This window comes from Marmota monax, unplaced genomic scaffold, assembly GCF_021218885.2.
Source record: "Marmota monax isolate L192 unplaced genomic scaffold, Marmota_monax_Labrador192_F-V1.1 WCK01_AAM20220418_F8-fsc00030, whole genome shotgun sequence".
Taxonomy (NCBI): domain Eukaryota; kingdom Metazoa; phylum Chordata; class Mammalia; order Rodentia; family Sciuridae; genus Marmota; species Marmota monax.
In genome coordinates, this window is record NW_026691988.1 from 7,261,416 (window position 1) to 7,281,757 (window position 20,342).

The following is a 20,342-nucleotide window of genomic DNA, read 5'->3' on the forward strand; positions in this document are numbered from 1 at the left end:
ATTTATATGTCCAAATGGGCATTTATAACTCAAAAAGGGGGAAGCAATTAGGTTTCTATTATTTATAAGGAGAAGTATGTGGTAAAGATAGAAACTTTGGAGTTAAGCTGCCAAGATTTGGCTCAGCCTCTGTGACTTAAACCTTTTAGTTTCCTCATTAGAAAAACAGAATGATATTACTTTTCTTCATTGGGATGTAATAAGGAATAAATGAGTTAATTTTCATAAAGCTCCTAGCACAAAGTTAAGGTGCTGCATAAGGTCAGCTGCTGTTCTCCTAGTGGCAGTGTCTCCAAATGAAAGATCAAGAATTTTATTAAACTACAGATGTCATGCAAGAGCTGAAAATAAGAATATATTAAAAAAATATGATTCTATGTAAAGTACCTTGTTTCAGCTTTAGACATGGCTGGAACTCTCTTTTTCTTCTTTTTCTTTTTTTCACTGCTCAATTTGTCATCATGCAATAAGGTATCTGAGGGAAAGTAAGTTAACTGTTCTTTCAGTTTCTTCCTTATTTTCTTCTTAATTTCCTTTGCCATTTCTTCAGCTACCTGGAGCTGGTATGCTTGCATAAGTTCTTCTCCTTCTAAATTATTATTTTCTTTTCCTTCCTTTGTCTTATCACTTTTTTGATGATCAACACTGGACAATGACTTTGTTCTCATTTTCTGATGTGCAAAATCTACCTTCTCAGAAGTTTCTGGTTCCATTTCTTGTGTGGTCTTTGTAATCTTTTTACTTGGCTTTCCTTGCTTGTCTTCCTCTACACTGACATCATCATTTGAATCTTCAGCTGCTGAATGTGTATTCTTTAGTTTGTTTTTAGTGACTCGCATGCTCTTGTCTGGGTTATTAGTGTTAATACAATTTACATTATCACTTTTGGTTTCTTTAATATTCTGAAGACCGCTTTTAACAGTGCCAAGCTAGGGAATAAGACACAACAACAAAGCTTTAGCTAAGGACAGCTGAAGTTTATATAGATAAAAACAATGACTAATGTTCAACAATGTTGAATATTAGGAAGATTATCTTCTGCTGAGACAGAGTGATAATATTGTAGAGCCTTTGATGAGCATTCTCCCAGTTTATGTTCCAGAATTAGACTAGTAATCTCTAAAAGTAACTGGAGATTAAATGAGTTAGTTAATTAACATGGGGAAAAGTCCTTAAGGACTTTTCAGAAATGAATTAATTGCTCAAATTTTAAATGCTGTTTTCCTCACTTGAAAAATGATCCAAACTCTAATCTAATTAGGAGATCAGAAACTACTAAAAGAGTCACTGTGGGTAAAACATTTCTAGTTCCCCAAGAGAAAACACACATGGGTCATTTTTCTTGCTCCATAATTATACTCGAAAACCAAAGTCTTTAGCTCTAAGATTACCCTGTAATGAGTCCAACTGTATAACTAAAACACTGCTAAATGTTAAATATCAAGTTAAATCAAATGTCAAACTAAGCATACAGCTATACTTCTTTCTCCAATAAAATATTATTTGAAATGAGATATTATTTTAATAGGAAAAAAGAGGCTGAAAATCATAAACGAATGTTACTAATTGTAAAACAAGTATTTTGAGAAATTCTCCAAGGATTTAAGTAGGCAAGATTAGATCTATTAAGAAACCATCAGAGAAAAAAACACAATTGATAGGGAAAGACTTCCTCACATACAGGTGGTTCTGGAGAAGCAATTAAGAATCAGAATCAGCTATTCCTAAGAAGCAGCAAATATGCCTGAGGACAACCTATTATTGAGGAGCTGGAATGGACAACTCTTGTGGTAGCTCACCCAGAGGATTAAGCAGTTGAGCATAAAAAGAAAGGGTAGCATGCTTCAGGTAGGCACACCCCACAAACAGCAAAAGCAGACTATGTTAAAAACAAAAAACAGGCAGAGGAAAGATTCTCAACATAAAGACAACCGGACAACTAAAAACTAACAGACACTAAAGGAAAGCAGTATAATTAAGGTGAGCCATGAAATCCAATGAAAGAGAAAAATGAATACCAAAGGAATATAAATAGTATAAACTAGTAAGAATTTAAAATAGGCATCATATTAAAGAAATACAAAAGAATGTTGGGTGAACCATAAATATTAGAAATAAAATTCTGAGTGACAGAAATAAAAACTTAATAGATGCAATGAAAATCAGAATGGACAAAAGCTAAAATCACAACTAAGAACTCTCTAAAAAATGGCTATGCTTACTACTGAATACTGAGGCCCAATTTTTAAAATTCTCCATGTTTAAAAGCAGTTAGAAAACATTGATTACATATGAAAAGGAGATAAAAATGCTGAAAGAACACCAAACATAAAGTAGCTCAATACATATTCAACATAGAAAGAAAGGGTAGCATGCTTCAGGTAGGTACACCGCACAAACTGCACAACTAGACTATGTTAAAAACAAAAAAAAAAAAAGGCAGAGGAAAGATTGCTCACTTAAAGTATTTTCCTAATTCTGTCTATATTTAATGATAAATTACGAAGCCATAACTTTTTAAAAAATCTTCCATAATCAGAGCTAATAAAAATTGCTTCCCTTAGAAGGATCCCGAGTTCAAAGCCAGCTTCAGCAACTTAGCAAGGCCCTAAGTAACTCAGTGAGATTCTGCCTCTAAATAAAATACAAAAAAGGGCTGGGAATGGGGCTCAATGGTTGAGCACCCCTGGAATCACTTCCCAATACCAAAAAAAAAAAAATGCCTCTCTTTTAAGAAATCAATTTTCAAATATTCTGTTTTAGAAGTGATATATGCTTTAAACAATAACAATTTTTTAAAAACAACAACAAAACAACCCCTCAAAATTAGAAACCCAAAGTTCATCCTTGATTGCCTTCCACAAAGAAAAAGATTGCTGATCTTTTCAGAAACTTCTCTTTGGTTTCTTTCTATGAATATAGTCATACTTCAATAACACTGAATTTCCATTATGTTAAAATGGGCCATATAGATATCTTTCTTTCTACTTTTTCAGTGAATACTAGAAATGTAGCACCAATATTGCACAGATTGTGAGAATACTCCTAAAGGAAATAGTTGTAAAAAGACATAATCAAGAATTAGACACACAAGAAATATTTTGTGGTCTCAAAAAATTTTTAAAATGAAACTTTGGGAAAACTAATAAGATGAGGCTTGTTTTTTTTTAATACTTTAATTCACTCTGATCCATCAGCCTTTGTACAAATAATATTAATTTTATATGACTTTGTATCTGTCATTGATCTTTTTCTTTGTTCAGTTCTTTTTTAAATAGTACAATAAATATAATTCCCAGCTCTGGTAACATCCTATACATTTCAAAGGATAATAATTATATTTTCATTATTTTTTTAAACACTTTATTTCTTGTGGTTTTGATTTCCTTTTGCCCCCTTATAATTTTATGGAATAAGTTATTTATAAATTATAAACTTGTGTTATTAATTTCTAGTTTTGTTGTAGTACAGTAACAGATGTCTGCTTTGTGGAATTTAATAGCTTCATGGATCTGGTTGTGACTGAATTTGAAATGGCCCAAAGACATTTGCTCATGTTCCTAATTTATCTTTGTCCATTCTTCATCTTTAACTTCTGTGCATCACTTAATATTTTTTTTCTTCAGTGTGTCTGCTTTTAAAATTATTCTGAAAAAAAAAAGATTTACCAAAAATTCACTACTTTTAAGTATATAAATGGACTTTGGCAAATGTATACTTATATGGTCACAATAATCATGATGTAAGTATTTCCATCACCCTGCATGTCTTTATGAAGTCAACTCCTGAAGCCAGTGTGATGGTGCATGCCTGTAATCCCAGTGACTCTGGGGACTGAGGCAGGAGGATCATAAGTTCAAAGCCAGTCTCCAGAATTTAGCAAGACCCTGTCTCAAAATAAAAAAAACTTAAAAAAATACATTTCCCTAACTCCTAATGACAATGAGAATTTTACATGTTCTTATTTGCTATCCATACCTCTTCTCTAATTTTAATTGGATTGTTTTCATATCACTGAGTTATAACTGTTCTTAAAATGTTCTGTATCAGATGGTGCTTTGAAAATATTTTCTTTCAACCCAAAGCTGATCCTTTCATTTTCTTAGCAATGTTTTTAATTTTTGAAAACCTCAATTTATCTCATTTTCTTTTTATGTCTTATGCTTTTATATCCAGAGCAAGGATACCAAGGTTTTATTCTGTTTCTTCTATAAGTTATATAGCTTTGGTTCTTATATGTAAGTCTTTGATCCATTTCTAGCTATTTTCCAAACAAGATATGGTCACAATTTATTTTATTGCATATAGATATATGATTATTTCAGGACCACTGTTGAAAAGTTTTTCTTTTCCCTTACTGAATTAACCTTGACAATTAAGAATTAAGTGACCAGAATGGGGTGTAGCTCATTGGTAGAGCACGTACTTAGCATGCACAAGGCCCTGGGTGCAATCCCCAGTACAAAAATGAAGGAAGAGAGGGAGGTAGGGAAGAAGGAAAAAATATAGGAAGAACTGAGTCCATTTCTAAAGTCTATTCTGCTCCATTGATACATATGCCTATCTTTATGACAATATCAAGCTGTCTTGATTACTACAGCTCTACTATGGGTTTCTATTCAAACTGTGTAACTTCTCCAATTTTGTTCTTTTTAAAATTGTTTCATTATTCTAAGTCTGTTGTTTATATTCCCAAATAAATCTCGTATTTAGATTTCCAATTTAAAAACCTGCTGAAATTTTGATTAGTATTGAACTGAATCAAAAGATTTTCAGAGAATGGATATTTAGCAACACTGCTTCTTCTAAACTATGAACAGGATACCTATTTAAGCAAATCTTTATTGTTAGCACTTTGGGGCCTTTCAGTATATACACTGAATATAAATGTAAATATACATAAAATTATTCATTATACTCCCTTATTATCCTTTTAAAATCTATAGCATATAATGACTTTCCTCTCAGATTCCTAATATTGGTAATTTGTGTCTTCTTTCCTTTTTCCTGATAGATTTAATTAGAGGTTATGCAGGAGAAAAAAAAACTCAGCAGACTTCAGTTGCTAAAATGCAGCAAATTTCAACATCTTGCACATTTTTGATGCATTTATCCTTGAGTGCTATGTATATTCCAGATCCTTTTTCTATATTTAAGATGATCATATGGTTTTCTGAATTAGCCTTATGAAATGAATTCCAGTGAATAGTTTTTCTAACACTGAACTGACAATATACTCCTAGAAGTCATTTTGTATTATCTTTTTTTGTAAGAATGAGTTCCTAATATTTCATTGATGATGTCTGAAGCTGTGTTCCTTAGCAATATTGGTTGGTAATTTTCTTGTAATATGTTTCTAGTCATGGTATCAGGATAATGAGTGTTTACAAGAAGGAGTGGAGAATTAGTTTAGCCTGTTAAAGAGCTTGTATAGAATTGGTATTAATTCTTACTCAAATGCTTGGTGAAATTTACAATGAAGCCACCTAGAATCACTTTTATTTGTGAAGTTTTTATCTATTTCTTTTAGAGGGAGCTTTGGGAGTTTGTACACTGCATGTAATTTATGCATTTCATCTCAGCTGCTAAATATATGGTCAGAAAATCATACATGATACTCCCTTATTATCTTTTTAAAATCTATAGCATCTACAGTAACTTTCCTCTCAGATTCCTAATATTGGTAATTTGTGTTTGTTTTTTTTTTTTTTCTTTTTTCCTAATTAATCTGGTTACAGGTTATGCAGGGGAAAAAAAAAAAAAAAACCTCGAGACCAGTTGCTAAAATGCAGCAAATCCCAAATAAGATCCATTTTTGGGACCAGCTGTAGGTAGGATCCTAAAAACTGAGCTTTGAGTTTCTGGAATGTTATGTGTGATAAGACTGCTTTTATATGCCTAAAGCCTTGGGCAACACTGTACCAATTTGGTCAAATACTAATAATGTGATTTATGGTAAACATCTATTTTTGGTCTGGGAGACTGATATCAGAGTAACTAAGGTCATTCACACAGGCACTGCATGCTTATATGACACCTTGCACAAACACCTCACACACATACACAAAACCATGAACAAGAAGGCTTGGGTAAATGTTCCTGGTTATCAACATTTTCACAGTTGCTGGCAGAAGTAAGAACTGTACAACACTACAGGGAGCACACTACTGGTTTCTCCTGCAGTGCGCCTCATGCACTTTTTCCCTTTGTTGATTTTAATCTGTTTCTTTCTGCTGTGATAAACTATATGAACATATCAGAGCTTTTGAGTCCTGTGGGTCCCGCTAGTGAATTACCAAGCCTGAAGTAGGCCATTAGAATGCCCAATACATAAGATGATCAATCTCTTTTAAAAGGATCTGCACTTGAATATACTCATGCTGACTATAGTTTTTCTCATTTCACTGTTTACACTTATTATTTCCATTTTCTATTTGGGGCTTAATTTGTTCTTCATACTGTTTAAGAAGGCTTCAATAATAGATCTGAGACTGTTATTCCTCTAATAAAGTTCCTCTTTAATTTCAGTATTATGAATTTCCATCTGCTTTAGAAGCATTCCACAATTTTGATACGTTGTGATTTCATTTTTCTTTAGTTCAAAATATTTTCTTCAGGTTTCTTCTTTAATGGCCATTTTAGGATCCTGTTTAACTTTCAAATATTGAAAGATCAGACATATCTCTTTGGTTAATTATTTCTAGTTTAATTCTGTCATGGTCTAAAACATGTTCTGTATCATTTAAAGTTTTTATTTTGTATCTATAATTTTTTTGCTTATATTTAAAACAGTAATATCTAGGCTTATGGCACAGGTTGGTATTTGTCTCAGTGTGCTAAAAATTGATTACTGATGTTTGTTGGATACAATGTTCCAAATTTGTCGACAGTGATTTGAAGTCATCTATTATTGATGATTTTTAACTACTTACTCTATCAATTTCTAAGAGGGACTATTCAAATATATAATCATAATTGCTGATTTGTCTGTCATTTCCATTAATTTTTGTGTATTTTAAAGTTTTTTTACTGGGTTTATACACACTTTTAGGATTATTTTCTTCCTGAAAAAAACAATACTTTTATCATTATAAAATATTCTTCTTTAAGCTAGGCAATATTCCTGTTTATCCTTGGTAACTTTTTATGTCCTAAAATATACTTTTTCTGATATCACTATAACCACTCCAACTTTGCTTCAACTACTATTAGTATGGTATTATCTTCTTGTCTGTCCTTTAATCTTTAACCCATCTGTGTCTTTATATATCTAGGGGGTTTCTTATAGTAAATATATACCAGGGTCCTATGTATTTGTCAATTTGAAATCTCTATCCTTGAATGGGTCTGTTTGCTCCTTTTATATTTAAAGTGATTTTTTTGATACAGCTGAATTTAAGTATTCCATACTGTTATTTGCTTCTATTTGTATTGCTGTTTTTCCCCCCTCTTTCTGCCATCTTTCTCATTATCTTTTTGTTATTCCATCATAACATTGCTGTTTTTTTTTAATCCATCCCCCTCCCCACTTTTTAAGTGATTGCTCCAGGTTTTATAATATAAATCTTTATCCAAACTTACCAAATAATGCCACTTCCCATGTATTTTAAGAACCTTAAAAGTATAATTCTACTTTACCTCCTCCCCTATTTCCTATGTTCTCACCTTTTGCTTCCACACACACATTCTATCCCTGTTTTCACTCTTGCCTTAAAAGTTATCTTTTAATTAAAGATTTTTTTTTAAATGAGAAAAATTATTTCTTTAGTATACTTACTAGTTTCTGTGCTCCTTTGTGCAAATCTACTTGGTTATTACCTTTTTAAAAATTAACAATTTCTTGTACTTCAGGTCTACTGACAAAGAATTCTTTCAGTGTTTACTTAAAAGGTTCTTATTTCCCTTTCAATTTTGCAAGATATGTCTCTCAATATAGAATTCTAGGTGGTGATAGTTTTTTCTTTCAGTGTTTTAAAGACATAGCTCCAGTCACTTTTAGCTGAAATAGTTTGCTGTCATTCTTTATTCTCCTGAACAAAATGTCTTCATTTTCTCTGGCTTTTCAACAATTTTAGTGTGATGATGGAATAATTTTGTTCATATTTCTTCTGCTTATGATTTGTTGAGCTTCTTGTATCTGTGCGTTTACTGTTTCCATAAAATGTGCAAAATTTTTTCTTTGAATGTTTTCTTAACTCCTACTTTCTCAGATTTACGGTACACACAATTAAAATGCTTAATACTGTTCTATAAGTCACAATGTTCTGTTCCCTCTCCAGTTTAACATTTGAGACCCTTTTTAGTGATAGAATGTTATTTCTTCAAGTTTCCTGATTATTTCTATGCAGTCTCTAATATGCTAATTCCATTCAGTTTACTGGTAATTTCAAATTTTATATTTTTTAATCTCTAGAAGTTTTATTTGGTCTTTTTTATATCTTTTTCTATCTCCTACATTGTTTCTATTAATTGACTTATTTCTGGTTCAAGGTCATATTATCTTTCCTTTTTATAAGGCTGGTGGATTTCAATGGAGATCAAACTATGCATTTGTATTGCTCGTTGCTAGATTTTCTCGGGATTCCTTTAAATATTGTTGGTCTTTGCTCTTAGACATAAACTACTTTGATCAGGTGACACACACTTGTAACCCCAGTGACTCAGTAGGTGTTGAGGTGTTTGAGACCAGTCTCACAAACTTAGCCAGAACCTGTCTCAAAATAAAAAAAATAAAATAAAATAAAAGAGCTGGGAATGTACCTCAATGAGTAAGTCCCCCTACATTCAATCCCAATTAAAAAAAAAAATATATATATATATTTTGATGAGTATTTAGTTACCCCCTAAGAAGACTGGGGTTCTAAATTTATCTTTGATAGAGCTAAGATAATTACAGATTTATGTTAAAGTAAATACATGGATGATACGAGTAATACCTAGAGAACCTAGAAGATTTTCTACCCTTTAAAATTCAGTACAAAAAGCAAAAATATTTAGAAACTTTAGCTCATAGGACAAAGACGATATCAGTACTATCAAGTTAAGTTATAAGAATAAAATGAGGTAAAAGAAAATCAAGATAATATAGCATAAGCAATGAAAATGAGAAAAATATGGCTTAAATTTCCCCATTTAAAAGAAAGATTTAAATGCAATTCTAAAAATACAACTATAGTGTGTTTATTCTCTACTTAGCCATTTATTTGTTATTACTATTGAATAAAAAACCACTCCAGACAGTAGTACAAAATAATAAAGTTTATTATGTTATCAATCCAATAAAGCCTAATTTATTAACATCCTGATACTCTGATCCCATGAGCCATCAGTTTAATCATCACTTGCCCTTATCATGTACTTACCGTCCATCACACTGTCTGGCAAAACTCCAGGCACTGTTCAAACTTAGTCATTTTATAATGAGTTTGAAAAATGTGAACCACTTCAAACACTGGTGTATTTATAAAAATATAGTCTATAAATTCAACTAGGTTATCAGCACTGTTGGACAAGTCTTCTATGTACAATAATCTGTTCACTTGCACTTCTCCTTACCTTCTCCACAGTGGCTACTTCAGACCCTCTTCACTCATCTCTAATGTCCAATGGTGTCACTTCCTAACTCACTTCTACAGACATAAGCCATCACATGGGAAGCTGGAACTTTCTGCTACCAACACGGCAAACACCTTCTTTCCCTCTTTTCTTCCCAATATAAAAATGTGAATTTTTTCTACTTGTGGTCTATATCTCCATTATCTTCCTGAAATCAGTGTTTAAACACCTTAATTCAATCAATACTATCTTCATAATATTCCTCTTCACAATCTTCCTAGAAGAGTCGTTAATGCGTGCTATATTAACTTACCCTTTTACCATCATTGTACCAAAAAGCCTTGTTCACTACACTACTACTGCTAAGCTTTTAAATACTTATTTGGTCAGCAAAAAATATCATCTCAGTATCCCACTCTGAATCTCTTTAACTATTTCTATATTCTATTAGCTAATGTTATTTTCTCATACAATTTGTTTTATTTTTCATGACTTTAGATTACTTAGCTATTTAGGATCTTAATATTTATGGCATCTAATTATACTACTTCACAACAGAAATGAAACTTAATCATAATGTTGTTCTGAGGAGTAATCAGATAAATAACTAGAAAACATTAAGAAGGTCCTTCTGATTCTAGTATTCAATACATGTTAGCAATTACTTTTAGCTACATGTAAAAGTATTAACTCTTAGGACTGTAAAAATATTACATATTTTTCTCAATGAATTAGTTGACTTTGCTTTTTGACAAAAAGAGCATCTTACACATCCTAGTCATTCATTCAATAAACATTTACTAAATCTTCTGAGAATAGTCTATTTGGGATGTTTTTATCCCTTTTAAGACCAGAATATCTTTCTTTACAGGAAGATTAAACCAGCTAGTCATTTTTATTTTCTCATTTAAGTATTTATCTACTAATTTAGATCTTTACATTTAACTTTTTAAGCTGTCTGAAATGAAATTTAGTCATATAAAATGAGGTTTTAATTGAACTTTTTCTTCAAAAATTAATGTATCCCTATCAATATTATTTCTTTGAATTATATTTATAATAAAATGAAATATCTAGAAATGGTATAATCCCTTTTCTTGTTTTAAATTTTTAAGTTAAATCTTCCTTTTTCATTCTTCTGCATTAACTTTAGTCTACTTTTGTTAACTAAAAAAGTTCACTGACGATTATGACAACAGTGTGAAACCTAGACCTTAAAGAAAACTGGTAAGTATAAAGTCTAAGTCTGTAATATGTGCTAACAATTATTTACAAGTTTTTTTCATTATGAATCTATACTTTTGGAAAATTTATTTTTAAGACCTTTTGGAGGTTTCTGTAGTTTCTATGTGATATTTATCTATTAGTTCCTGTACCTTCTTCTCCAATATCTTCATATTGTTTCTCACTCTAATTATTTTAATTTACTACCCTGTTCCCTTTCAGTTGATTCACATAGGTTTCCTAATATTAGCATTTAGACTATCAATGACCATTTGTTCTCCTAAGAGAACATACATTTGCCTACAGTATACAAGAGCAAAATAGGGAGGCAGTAGAGCAGAGTTGTCATGATCACAAGTTACAGAATGAGAAGGACCAGGATTCCTACACCTTAGTTGTCTGAACCCAGTTAAGTTCCTGAAACTCTGGTGCCTCGGTTCTCCAATCTATACTAATTTTAAGATTCTTATGAGAATGAAGTGAGTTAATGAATGCATGGAAAGCATTTGGTATGGTGCCTCGTATGAAGTAGCTGCACAAAAATATCAGTTTTAAAAAAAGCAAAACTATCATTATTTGTTTTATACTCTAGCATATTTTGTAATTATGTAAATATCAAGGATACTAACTAGTTTTAATGAAAAGAGACCTTTTCTATGTGCCCTAATAATAAAGGAAAAAAAATGAAGGTTAGATGTATATAGAAGTATATATCCTTCCTCCTCAAAGGAAACCATGGAAAACTACTAAAATCTTACACAGTATTTCATGTGTACATGTGGATCTGAAGGAACATAATTTTCACAAACATAAATATAAAATATTTGTTTTTTTAAAAAATTACTATTTTGTTTCCAATTAAAATGATTTCTTCTTGGTTATTTTTATATGCTTATATGGCTTTTATTCAATTTATTTGTACTAACTTCTTAATTATGCACCAATATCCATTTATTAAGATAGTCTTGAGATTTGGGGGGAAACTATTAGGTTGACTTGGATAATTCTTTTAACATGACCAATTTCAATTGTTCAAATTTTATTTAGAATTTTTTATTCTTTCAATAAAGGCGACAGCTCCAAGTTTCTAAATGCTCTTCATCTATATTTTTGCACTTTTATTTTAAACTTTATAGTCATTTTGTCTGGTATATGAATCTTGCAAGAGGAAAATGTGACTACTTCAAAAATTTATTATACAATCTACTTTTTAAAATAGAAATCTTAAGCCATTTACATTTATTGTCATGACTAAATACTTGCTCTTAAATTTCTTACTCCCTTACTTTTCTTTGTCTTATAAAATCTAATTTCAGTGATTTTCCCTGATCTCTAATGACTCAAAAAGTATAATAATCCATTTTATATGCTATATATTATTTTAATTATTTCACATTATAGGATGAAACAGTAACTATACCCTAGGCAGTAGTAATAGTTATATGACTTTTCCTTCCTTTGTAAGCGAGGATGTTTTGCTCAATCTTTGGAAACCATTTAATTCTGTTATTTCACATTATCACATAGACAGTCAATTTTTTTTTTTTTTTTACTTTATGATGGTACAAAACAGATGTTCATTCAGTAGAAACTGTTCTTCCAATTTTAAATTTGAATCTTTTCCAATCTGGTGATGTATGGTACAGTATGTTCCCAGTTAGCCCTACAATCATAAGGGATTAACAACTGACACTCTATAGTGGACTGCACTGCTAAGCTATTTGGTAGGTTAGATGTATTAAATGCATTTTCAACTTACTATGGGTTCACTGAGGCATAATACCATTATAAGTCAAGGAGCAGCTGTATACATATATAGTAAAAATCTTTAGGTTTACTTTTGGCATATATATAATAAGACATTTCTATATATTTAACGGATTTCAAGGTTCATTCAATATTTGCAAATTATATGTTTTCTACGCTTTTATTCATGTCTGATAATCATATACATCTTCAAAAATAACATCTTTAATAGTTTGTCATTTTTTTTCAGGAGCTCATTAAGCTCTCTGCTCATATGATTACCGCCCTTGCAAACGACTAACAATTTAGGTTACTAGACTTCTTGGGTCAGTTTTCTCCTCAATACTCTATAGATATTTCCCCACTGTCTTTTGGAGTCAGTGTTTTTAGAGAAGTCTGAAATGTACTTGATGCTTTTTTTGTTTAGATATTTGTAAAATTTATTTTTCTCCTGAAATAAAAACATAACAAAAACATTTCTAGATGCAGTTCTCATCTCATAAATACCTGGAATGCAAAATGGACTCATGTCTTTGAAGATCTTTTTTTCTTAACCTCAGGCAGGTTTCTTCATCATTGCTGTTATGGTTTCTATTCCATGAGTACTGTCTGGGAACACTTATTTGTAAGTCAAATATATTCTCATTACTTATTTTACTTCAGTTTTGGCCATTTCTCTCATGGAGAGTGCCTCAAGTTTGTCTCCCATATTACTGATTAGCTTTTCTCATGGTAGCAATCCTGTTAGTTTAGGCCTGAGATAGTTTTAAGGAAGCAGCTGAAGAAAGAACATGGACTTTAAAATTGGAGTGACTATGGTCCTAGATCCCACTTTTTTGTTTTCTGACTATACAACGTGGACAAACAATTTAAAATAAAATTTCTCATGTGCAAAAACTCTGCATGATTAACATGACTATAAGAAATAATTGTTGTAAAATTCTTATCACCATGCCTGATACGTAATTAGAACATAAGGTAAACCTGCCATTATTGTAAATTCTTTTATTACAGGTTTTTTTCCTTGCTTAATTTTATTTCAGACTGCTTCCTTTTTCACCTCAGTCTGTTATGTTATGTACACAGAAATTCATCTTCTTGTTCCAAAGAGTTGCTATCACTTCAACGTTTATTAAAAGAGGTAACACTGACTTGTAGATAAGAGAGTACACTCTACAATCAGACTGTCAGTATTTGAATCCCTGTTTTCACAACTTACTACATAACTTTTGTCAAGACACTCCAAGTCTATGCTGTAGTTTCCTGGTCTATGGAGATAAATCTTTATCATTCTGTTGTTTGTAGCAAGTATATGAACACTTAAAAAATGTATAGAAGAGAGCCTGAAAGACAGAAAGCATTGAGCTATCTAGTAAATGAAAGTGGGTATTCCTCTTCTACTTCCTGGGATTAACAATTCCAGAAATATTTGGTTTTCCCTAAGCCCTCCAGGAATATTCCCTTCTTTTGAGCCAGAAAATCTTTTTCTCCCCCACCTATTATCCTTATTTCTGAATGCAAAGTCTATTTAGGTTTGGTGTTTGCTAAGAGAGGCTGGGTAAATTATGATGTTACTTCATACCTGTATGTCCTCAATATCTTAAATGGACCTTATAACTTCTGCTCAGTATCTTATTATCCACTTAATTAAGAATTCTTGGCCTTAACTGCATCTTGCTCATAGCTCACAAAGTCCAATTCTCTAACAATGAGAGAAAATATGAGGTTCTTCTTTAACCAAGTGAGTTCATAAAAACATTCTGCAGACAACTGTTTCCAGGGTTCTTTTCACTTTGTTGCAATGTAAAATCCCCACCTGAGGGGAGGGCATGTACCAATACATAGTGTTCTATTCTGCACATCACTGTTTCCTACTATGCTGCACACTGTAGCTTACTATAAACAGTACTTGTCTGTGGCTGGATTCTGGCCAGCGTTACACTAATTTTGCCTCACTTGAGAGTATATACTGGTACACTGATGACTACCAAATAGAATACTAAATTACACAGGTTTCATACATATACATTTGGTAAAATCTGATACAAGCAAAATATAGGATATATCATTCATTAAAAAAGCTCCTTCCAGAGAAAGATTATGTATCACTTGGACATGCAAGGACTTATTTTTGTGTATCTGTAAGAACCCAAGAGATTATGTTCAAAGGAGAAAGTGCAAAAGAAATGGTAAGATAGGTGTAAAACATGAACAGTTTACTGTGGATGCTGTCATAGACTCTCATAATACCACAGGAATCAGGCTAGTTAGTTGCTGGTTTGCTTTATTATTGCTTTAAATTCTGTATCTTTCATAAGTGTGCTGTCCAAAATTCTTTATTTAAATGTGTGGCTGAAGCATAAAAAGATAATTATTGACTTAAGGCCATTGATTTGCTCAGTTAGATTAAATCTAAATATAGACAAGTCACTGACTATCTGTAGATATTACTTCTAACATTCTTCATATTCTGGGTTTTAAAAACCTTTGTTTTCCTCAAAAATGTGTAATATGGCTAGTTTTGAGTTTCCTCATTGTTTCTGGTAACCCTTGCCAGTGTGCCTATGTTCTTCTTTTAGGACAGCACTCAAGACAGAATTCAATACTCTAAGAATGACTCTAAGAATGATGTTGATTCTAATGTAAACTTTATTTTACCATGTGTTATGGATCATGACGGACGTTTTTAATTTCCAAAGTTCCTTAGAATTTTAATATGAAATCAATAATTTTATTCAGATATGTAAGTCACCATAACCAAATGATCAGTTACTCACTGGGATGTTTTCTCTAGATTTGGCAAGTTTTTTCTTCAGTTTTTTTCTTTCACGAATTAGATCATTGTGGGTCTTAAGTAATTCTTCAAAGCGAATTTTGGTTTTTGCTTTGGCTTCACTCTCAACTACAAAAGATAAAGACTCATGTCATTTTCTAAATAACTCTACTGTAACACAAACCTTTACTACTATGATATTAAGAAATAGTCTGTGAATACCTGCATGAGTTCTCTACATTATAACAAGTGAATGATTCCTACTTCTTAAAATATTTTTTTCTTTTAGCTGTGGTGACTTCTCACCCATATACCTCTTACCTCTTTAGTCACTTCCTCTAAAAGTCTCCTTTGCATAGTAGCATCTATCACTGTTAATTGTATGACCTTAGACATTTATAAACTTCATTTTCTAATATTATCTGTAAAATCAAAATTCTATCAAAGATCATCTGGCATGAAAAATGACTAACATTTGTCTAGCCTATAGTCACCATTTGACAAATATTAAAAGTTATTTTTTCCTTTAAAACATAAATCATATCATGCTATTTCCCTGCAGATTTAATTTAGGGTAAAATAAAACAAGTCCTTCATACGCCCTAAAGGATTCTATACTTCCTGACCTGTCCATTTCTACAGCTTCAAATCAAGACAAACCTCCCCTTAAATACCTACATCCTGTCCATAATGTCAACCTTCTATCTCCTCCATCAAAATAAGCTCCTTCTCATGCAAATGGAGCTGCTTCTACATTGTGTTAAGCTATTTAAATGTTGCTTCTAAAATGGATCACTTTCTGACAACCTCATCTAAATTTTTCTGTTTCTTATGTAGAAAGCCATTCTTTTTCTTTGTAGCACTTAACCCAACTAGAATATATATGTATATATAATATACATATGTCTACGTACACCTACATAAATAATTCTCTCTCTCTCCCACCATACTATGTAGTGTATATTTACATCCCTAGCTACTAGGTTTGGTGTTCAATAAATATGCTTTACGTGAAAAAATGATGACTGAATGAATGCCCCCCCCATAACAGGTATGAGCAAACTGTGGCCTACAGGCTAGTCATCTGCTTTTGTAAATAATGTTTTATTAAAACCAGATATGCTCATTGTTATGAATTCTTATGGTACTTTTATGATTTAAAAGAGCTGATCAGTTCCACACAGAGACCAAACCTAAAATACTCATTACCCTCTCTAAAAGCAATAATTGGTTGATGAGACTTACTTTATTCATTAATCTGTTAGAGTCCCTTAAAATGAGCCAAATTTAAAAACAAGTGTGTAAAATATGAATTTTGTGCAAAAATTTCATAAAAGTCTTACCAGTGGGCATAGCTCAGCTTTATGGCAAGCATTGAGAAATAATGTAACGCACTGACTCAATCAGGATCCTATTAAAACAAAGAGGATTTTTTATAACATGGATGTTCCAAATGAAAATTAAAACATTCTTCACTTAAGTTATGCCATGGTATTGCCACTACTTCACCAGTAAAGCGATACTCTCTTATCCCAATTTTTATGGAAATTAATTGAGTACATTTGAATTAATTTAGGGTCCTGCAATAAGGTTAAGTAAACTGGATCATATATGAATAAAATATTTTTTTTATTTGAAACCAAAAAAATTAGAAATGCAGTAAACATCTAACTTGGTATGTTAGTAGACTTTTTAAAGTGTTCTAAAAAATTAATGACGATTTTAACATGATTTTAAGAAACCAAGCCCCAGCTCAGGTTTGATTTCCCAAAACATTATCATATTAATAAAATATGCTTGTGGGTAGCATATTCATAGGTAATTTAAATATTTCTGTATCTGCCACTGAAAATTTTGCTATAATCGAAAAGACTAGCACAAGCATCTGTGCCATCATTTTCAAATAAATATCTCAGGGTATATTACATCAGGGCTACTCAAACACATGGATATACTCTGCACATATATTCTTGAATTGTCAATTTATTTAAAGATGAGGATGAATCTAAAATGAATATATTAATTTCCACATAAGAATACAATATGCATGCATTTTTAAGAATAAAACTGTGTAAAAAAAAGAAAAAAACATATATTTTGAACTACTGGGCATTATTAGTTAATGCTCCAGTTCCCTGGAGATCTATATTCCCTAACAGAAAAGTCCAAGAAATGCTAAAATTCCTTGATCTTCATTAATCAATTGGTTTACTTCTGCCCTGAATTTTAACCCTGGTAAATGTTCTGTGACCACCATCAAACTGCTAGCTTTTGGACAGCAAAACCTGTGCTCTCTTTATCTATGTATCACCATTAAAAAAAAAAAAAAAAAAAAAAAGCAGAAACAATGGTTTTATAGTCCAAAAGACTCAACTTGAGCTCATGTTCTGTCACTTACTGATGTGTGGTCTGAGGCAAGCTACTGAATTTCCCTAAGCCTTGGTTTTTCCTTGCCTGGGAAATTAAAATGGCACCCACTTTTATTGTAAAGAGAAAAGGAAACATCAAAAAGGAAAACAATCACACAATGCAGGTAGTGCTCCATAAAATTTCTTTATGTTCATTTAATAATTATTTAATAAATAAAATACATGATTAAATTACTTTAATCATACAATATGCATGCATTTTAAGAATAAAATTGCATACAATATGCATTTTAAGAATAAATAAATTATGTATTTACATTATCTCTAAATGTAATGTATTTACATTATCTGCAAAAATTAAGGCCAGATTTAATAAAACATCCCTGCATCTCATATATGCCTTTATTTTAAAACTTCTCCATCCCAAGTCTTTTACAGGAGCTTCAAAGGCACACAACGCAGAAAAATTAATGAGATTGCGTTTCATCTCATTTTTTTTTTCCACTGACCACCTGATTATCACCCAGCATGGGACTAAAGGCCAAGGGGAGAAAAAGCTGAGAGGCTTAGATAATCCAGTCTTTCCGAATTTTACAGTAAAGGAAAAAAGAAACAAAAACACAGGGTGCATAATTCAAAAAATAAATCAACGACAGTCTTCGTGAATACCTGAGATTCTAAATATGGTCTTAAAACATTTCTGGTATCTTAATATCTTTCAAAAATTCTTTTAAAGAATTTCCTGAATCCCCATAACAAGCAATCTTCTTTCAGAAAGCCCAAACAATAACAGCAATCCTTAATGCAACAGGTCAAAAATCTGTTAGCATCCCTTTCGGGGGAGCGGGGCGGCTGTAATTTCACGGTACTGCTGAAATGCAGTGTAATCATTCAGTGGGGATTCTTACCATATAATACACCCCCCATTTTTAGGCACACCTAAATGACCCTATTAACATAATTTGACTCTCTTCTTATAAATGCAACACATGGATCACCTTTTCTCAGATGTAATAAAGAAGGCGTTTCAGTACCAGCTTGACCCTCTAAAAAGAAACGAACGTACTTAGAACGTATCTGCTCCAAAGCGTTCAAGCCAGGACCGGGAGTATGGAAGACAATGACTGCAATCCCCCGCTCCACAGACTAGAAGACCTGAAACGGGGATCTAAGATCGCATCCCGTGCCCGCTCGGCGACGGCCCGCGTTGGCGCACTGCGGCCCAGCGCTCTCGGCCTCGCGCAGCCCCCACGCCGCCCCCGCTCCAGGAGCCCGGGGCAAGCCGAGCGCCCGCTCCCGGCTCCCGCCACCAGCGCACCCGCTGGGTACTCACGGAGAGGAGAGCGCTCAGCGATCGGTTCCCAACGAACCGACAGCTGGAGCGGTGAGAAGCAGACCCAGTGTCAAGCTGGGCGGGCCGGAGGGCGGCAGCAGCACAGCCAGACCGGCCGCCAACGTCCTAAGCACTGAGAGCCGACTGGGTGCCGCAGTGCGGGCCGCGCGCCGCTCGCTGACGTCAGGCCTGCCTACGCCGCCGTTCCCATGACGACCGGAGCTGCCCACGCGCCTGGCCTGGACCGTGGCCGCGCCTGGGCGCCCTTTCTGCGCCCCGCCCCCGCGCAGGCCCCGGAAGTGCTGCATCGCTGCGCGGACCCGCAGGCCCTCCGCCTATCGACGGGCACGCGTTGCGGAGCCGTGCGCGCGCCTGTCGCCCCCGCGGCTCTGGAAGGGGTAAGAATCTGCTCCCCTTGGAGCGGTAAGGAAACCCCAGGATGCGCGGGTGTACCCTCTGTGCGTCTCAGAACCGTAACAAGCCCGGGATAAACAAAGGAGGGAAAGCCAGACGGGCAGGCTGTCGTGGAACCCTCCCTGAATAAGAAACATGAATGAATGAGACCGTGAAGCAAAGAAAAAGACTTGTCATCCCCCGCGCTATCGCGCCCACAAAATGAAACAAGCTTTTTAGCGTGGAAAATTGAAGAGTTGTACTACACACAAAAATCTTAGCGGAAGAAAACCATCCATGATTCTCCAGGCGCTGAGGTATCTCACTGTGTGTTGAAAACAAAAATAAAAACGTCATCTTTTCTTCATAAAACGCCCCCTCCCCCGTGCTAATTTCTGCTACAGGCGCCATCTTTAGCTCTGAGTCACCAAGGATGGAAAAATACTAGTTGCGTTGTTCCTCAACTCTTGAATTAGAGGCCATTTTCTACAGTTATAGTTGTGCACCATCACCTGTTGCTTCGTTTGCACTGGGAGAAAGTTGTGTATATTTTTCTGGAAGCCAATTTTTCTATTCTCAACACACCTTACAAAAGAAATCTCACCTGTTTTCCAAAGTTCTATCAGGAGACAATGGGAAATATTACCAATCCAATGTATGCCAAACAGAGTTTTTTGATTTTTCACTCTAAATCTACTTCCCTTCTAAATTTTATTTTGCATTAAGTCACCACAAAGCTCACAGTAAGAGAGCTTTACAGTATCCCGAATACATCTTTTAAACAAATCGTGTCCATTCTACCTTTTTAACATCCCCAGTGTATAGCAACTGCCCCTGCCTAATGCCAGCCTTCAACATTTCCCACTGGGTAATTGGAAGATAGCCCCTTTCCCCAGTCCCCTCACTCTAGTTTTGACTGTTAAATTTCATTCTCCAGACTGCTAACAGA

At 33.5% G+C, this 20,342-nt stretch overlaps 1 protein-coding gene across 11 annotated transcripts in view; it reads right to left on the reverse strand.

The window, feature by feature from the left end:
* Ahi1 (Abelson helper integration site 1) overlaps positions 1-19,163 on the reverse strand; it is a 176,500-nt gene extending 157,337 nt beyond the window's left edge. For 7 of the 11 annotated variants that reach the window (XR_009227370.1, XR_009227363.1, XR_009227367.1 and 4 more), the window contains exons 1-5: positions 19,001-19,163; positions 18,734-18,822; positions 16,642-16,709; positions 15,303-15,427; positions 388-929 (exon numbers count right to left, since the gene is read on the reverse strand). Coding sequence is in view for 6 of the 11 variants with exons in the window: in XM_046449989.2 (XP_046305945.1) it covers positions 388-929; positions 15,303-15,427; positions 16,642-16,651 (677 nt within the window). In the remaining 5 variants the exon portion in view is untranslated. Of the gene's footprint in view, positions 1-387; positions 930-15,302; positions 15,428-16,641; positions 16,710-18,733; positions 18,823-19,000 lie in introns of those variants that run through there. The other 4 variants (XM_046449960.2, XM_046449969.2, XM_058581423.1 and 1 more) reach the window with 4 other exon arrangements.
* Between the last annotated feature and the right edge of the window lie 1,179 nt (positions 19,164-20,342).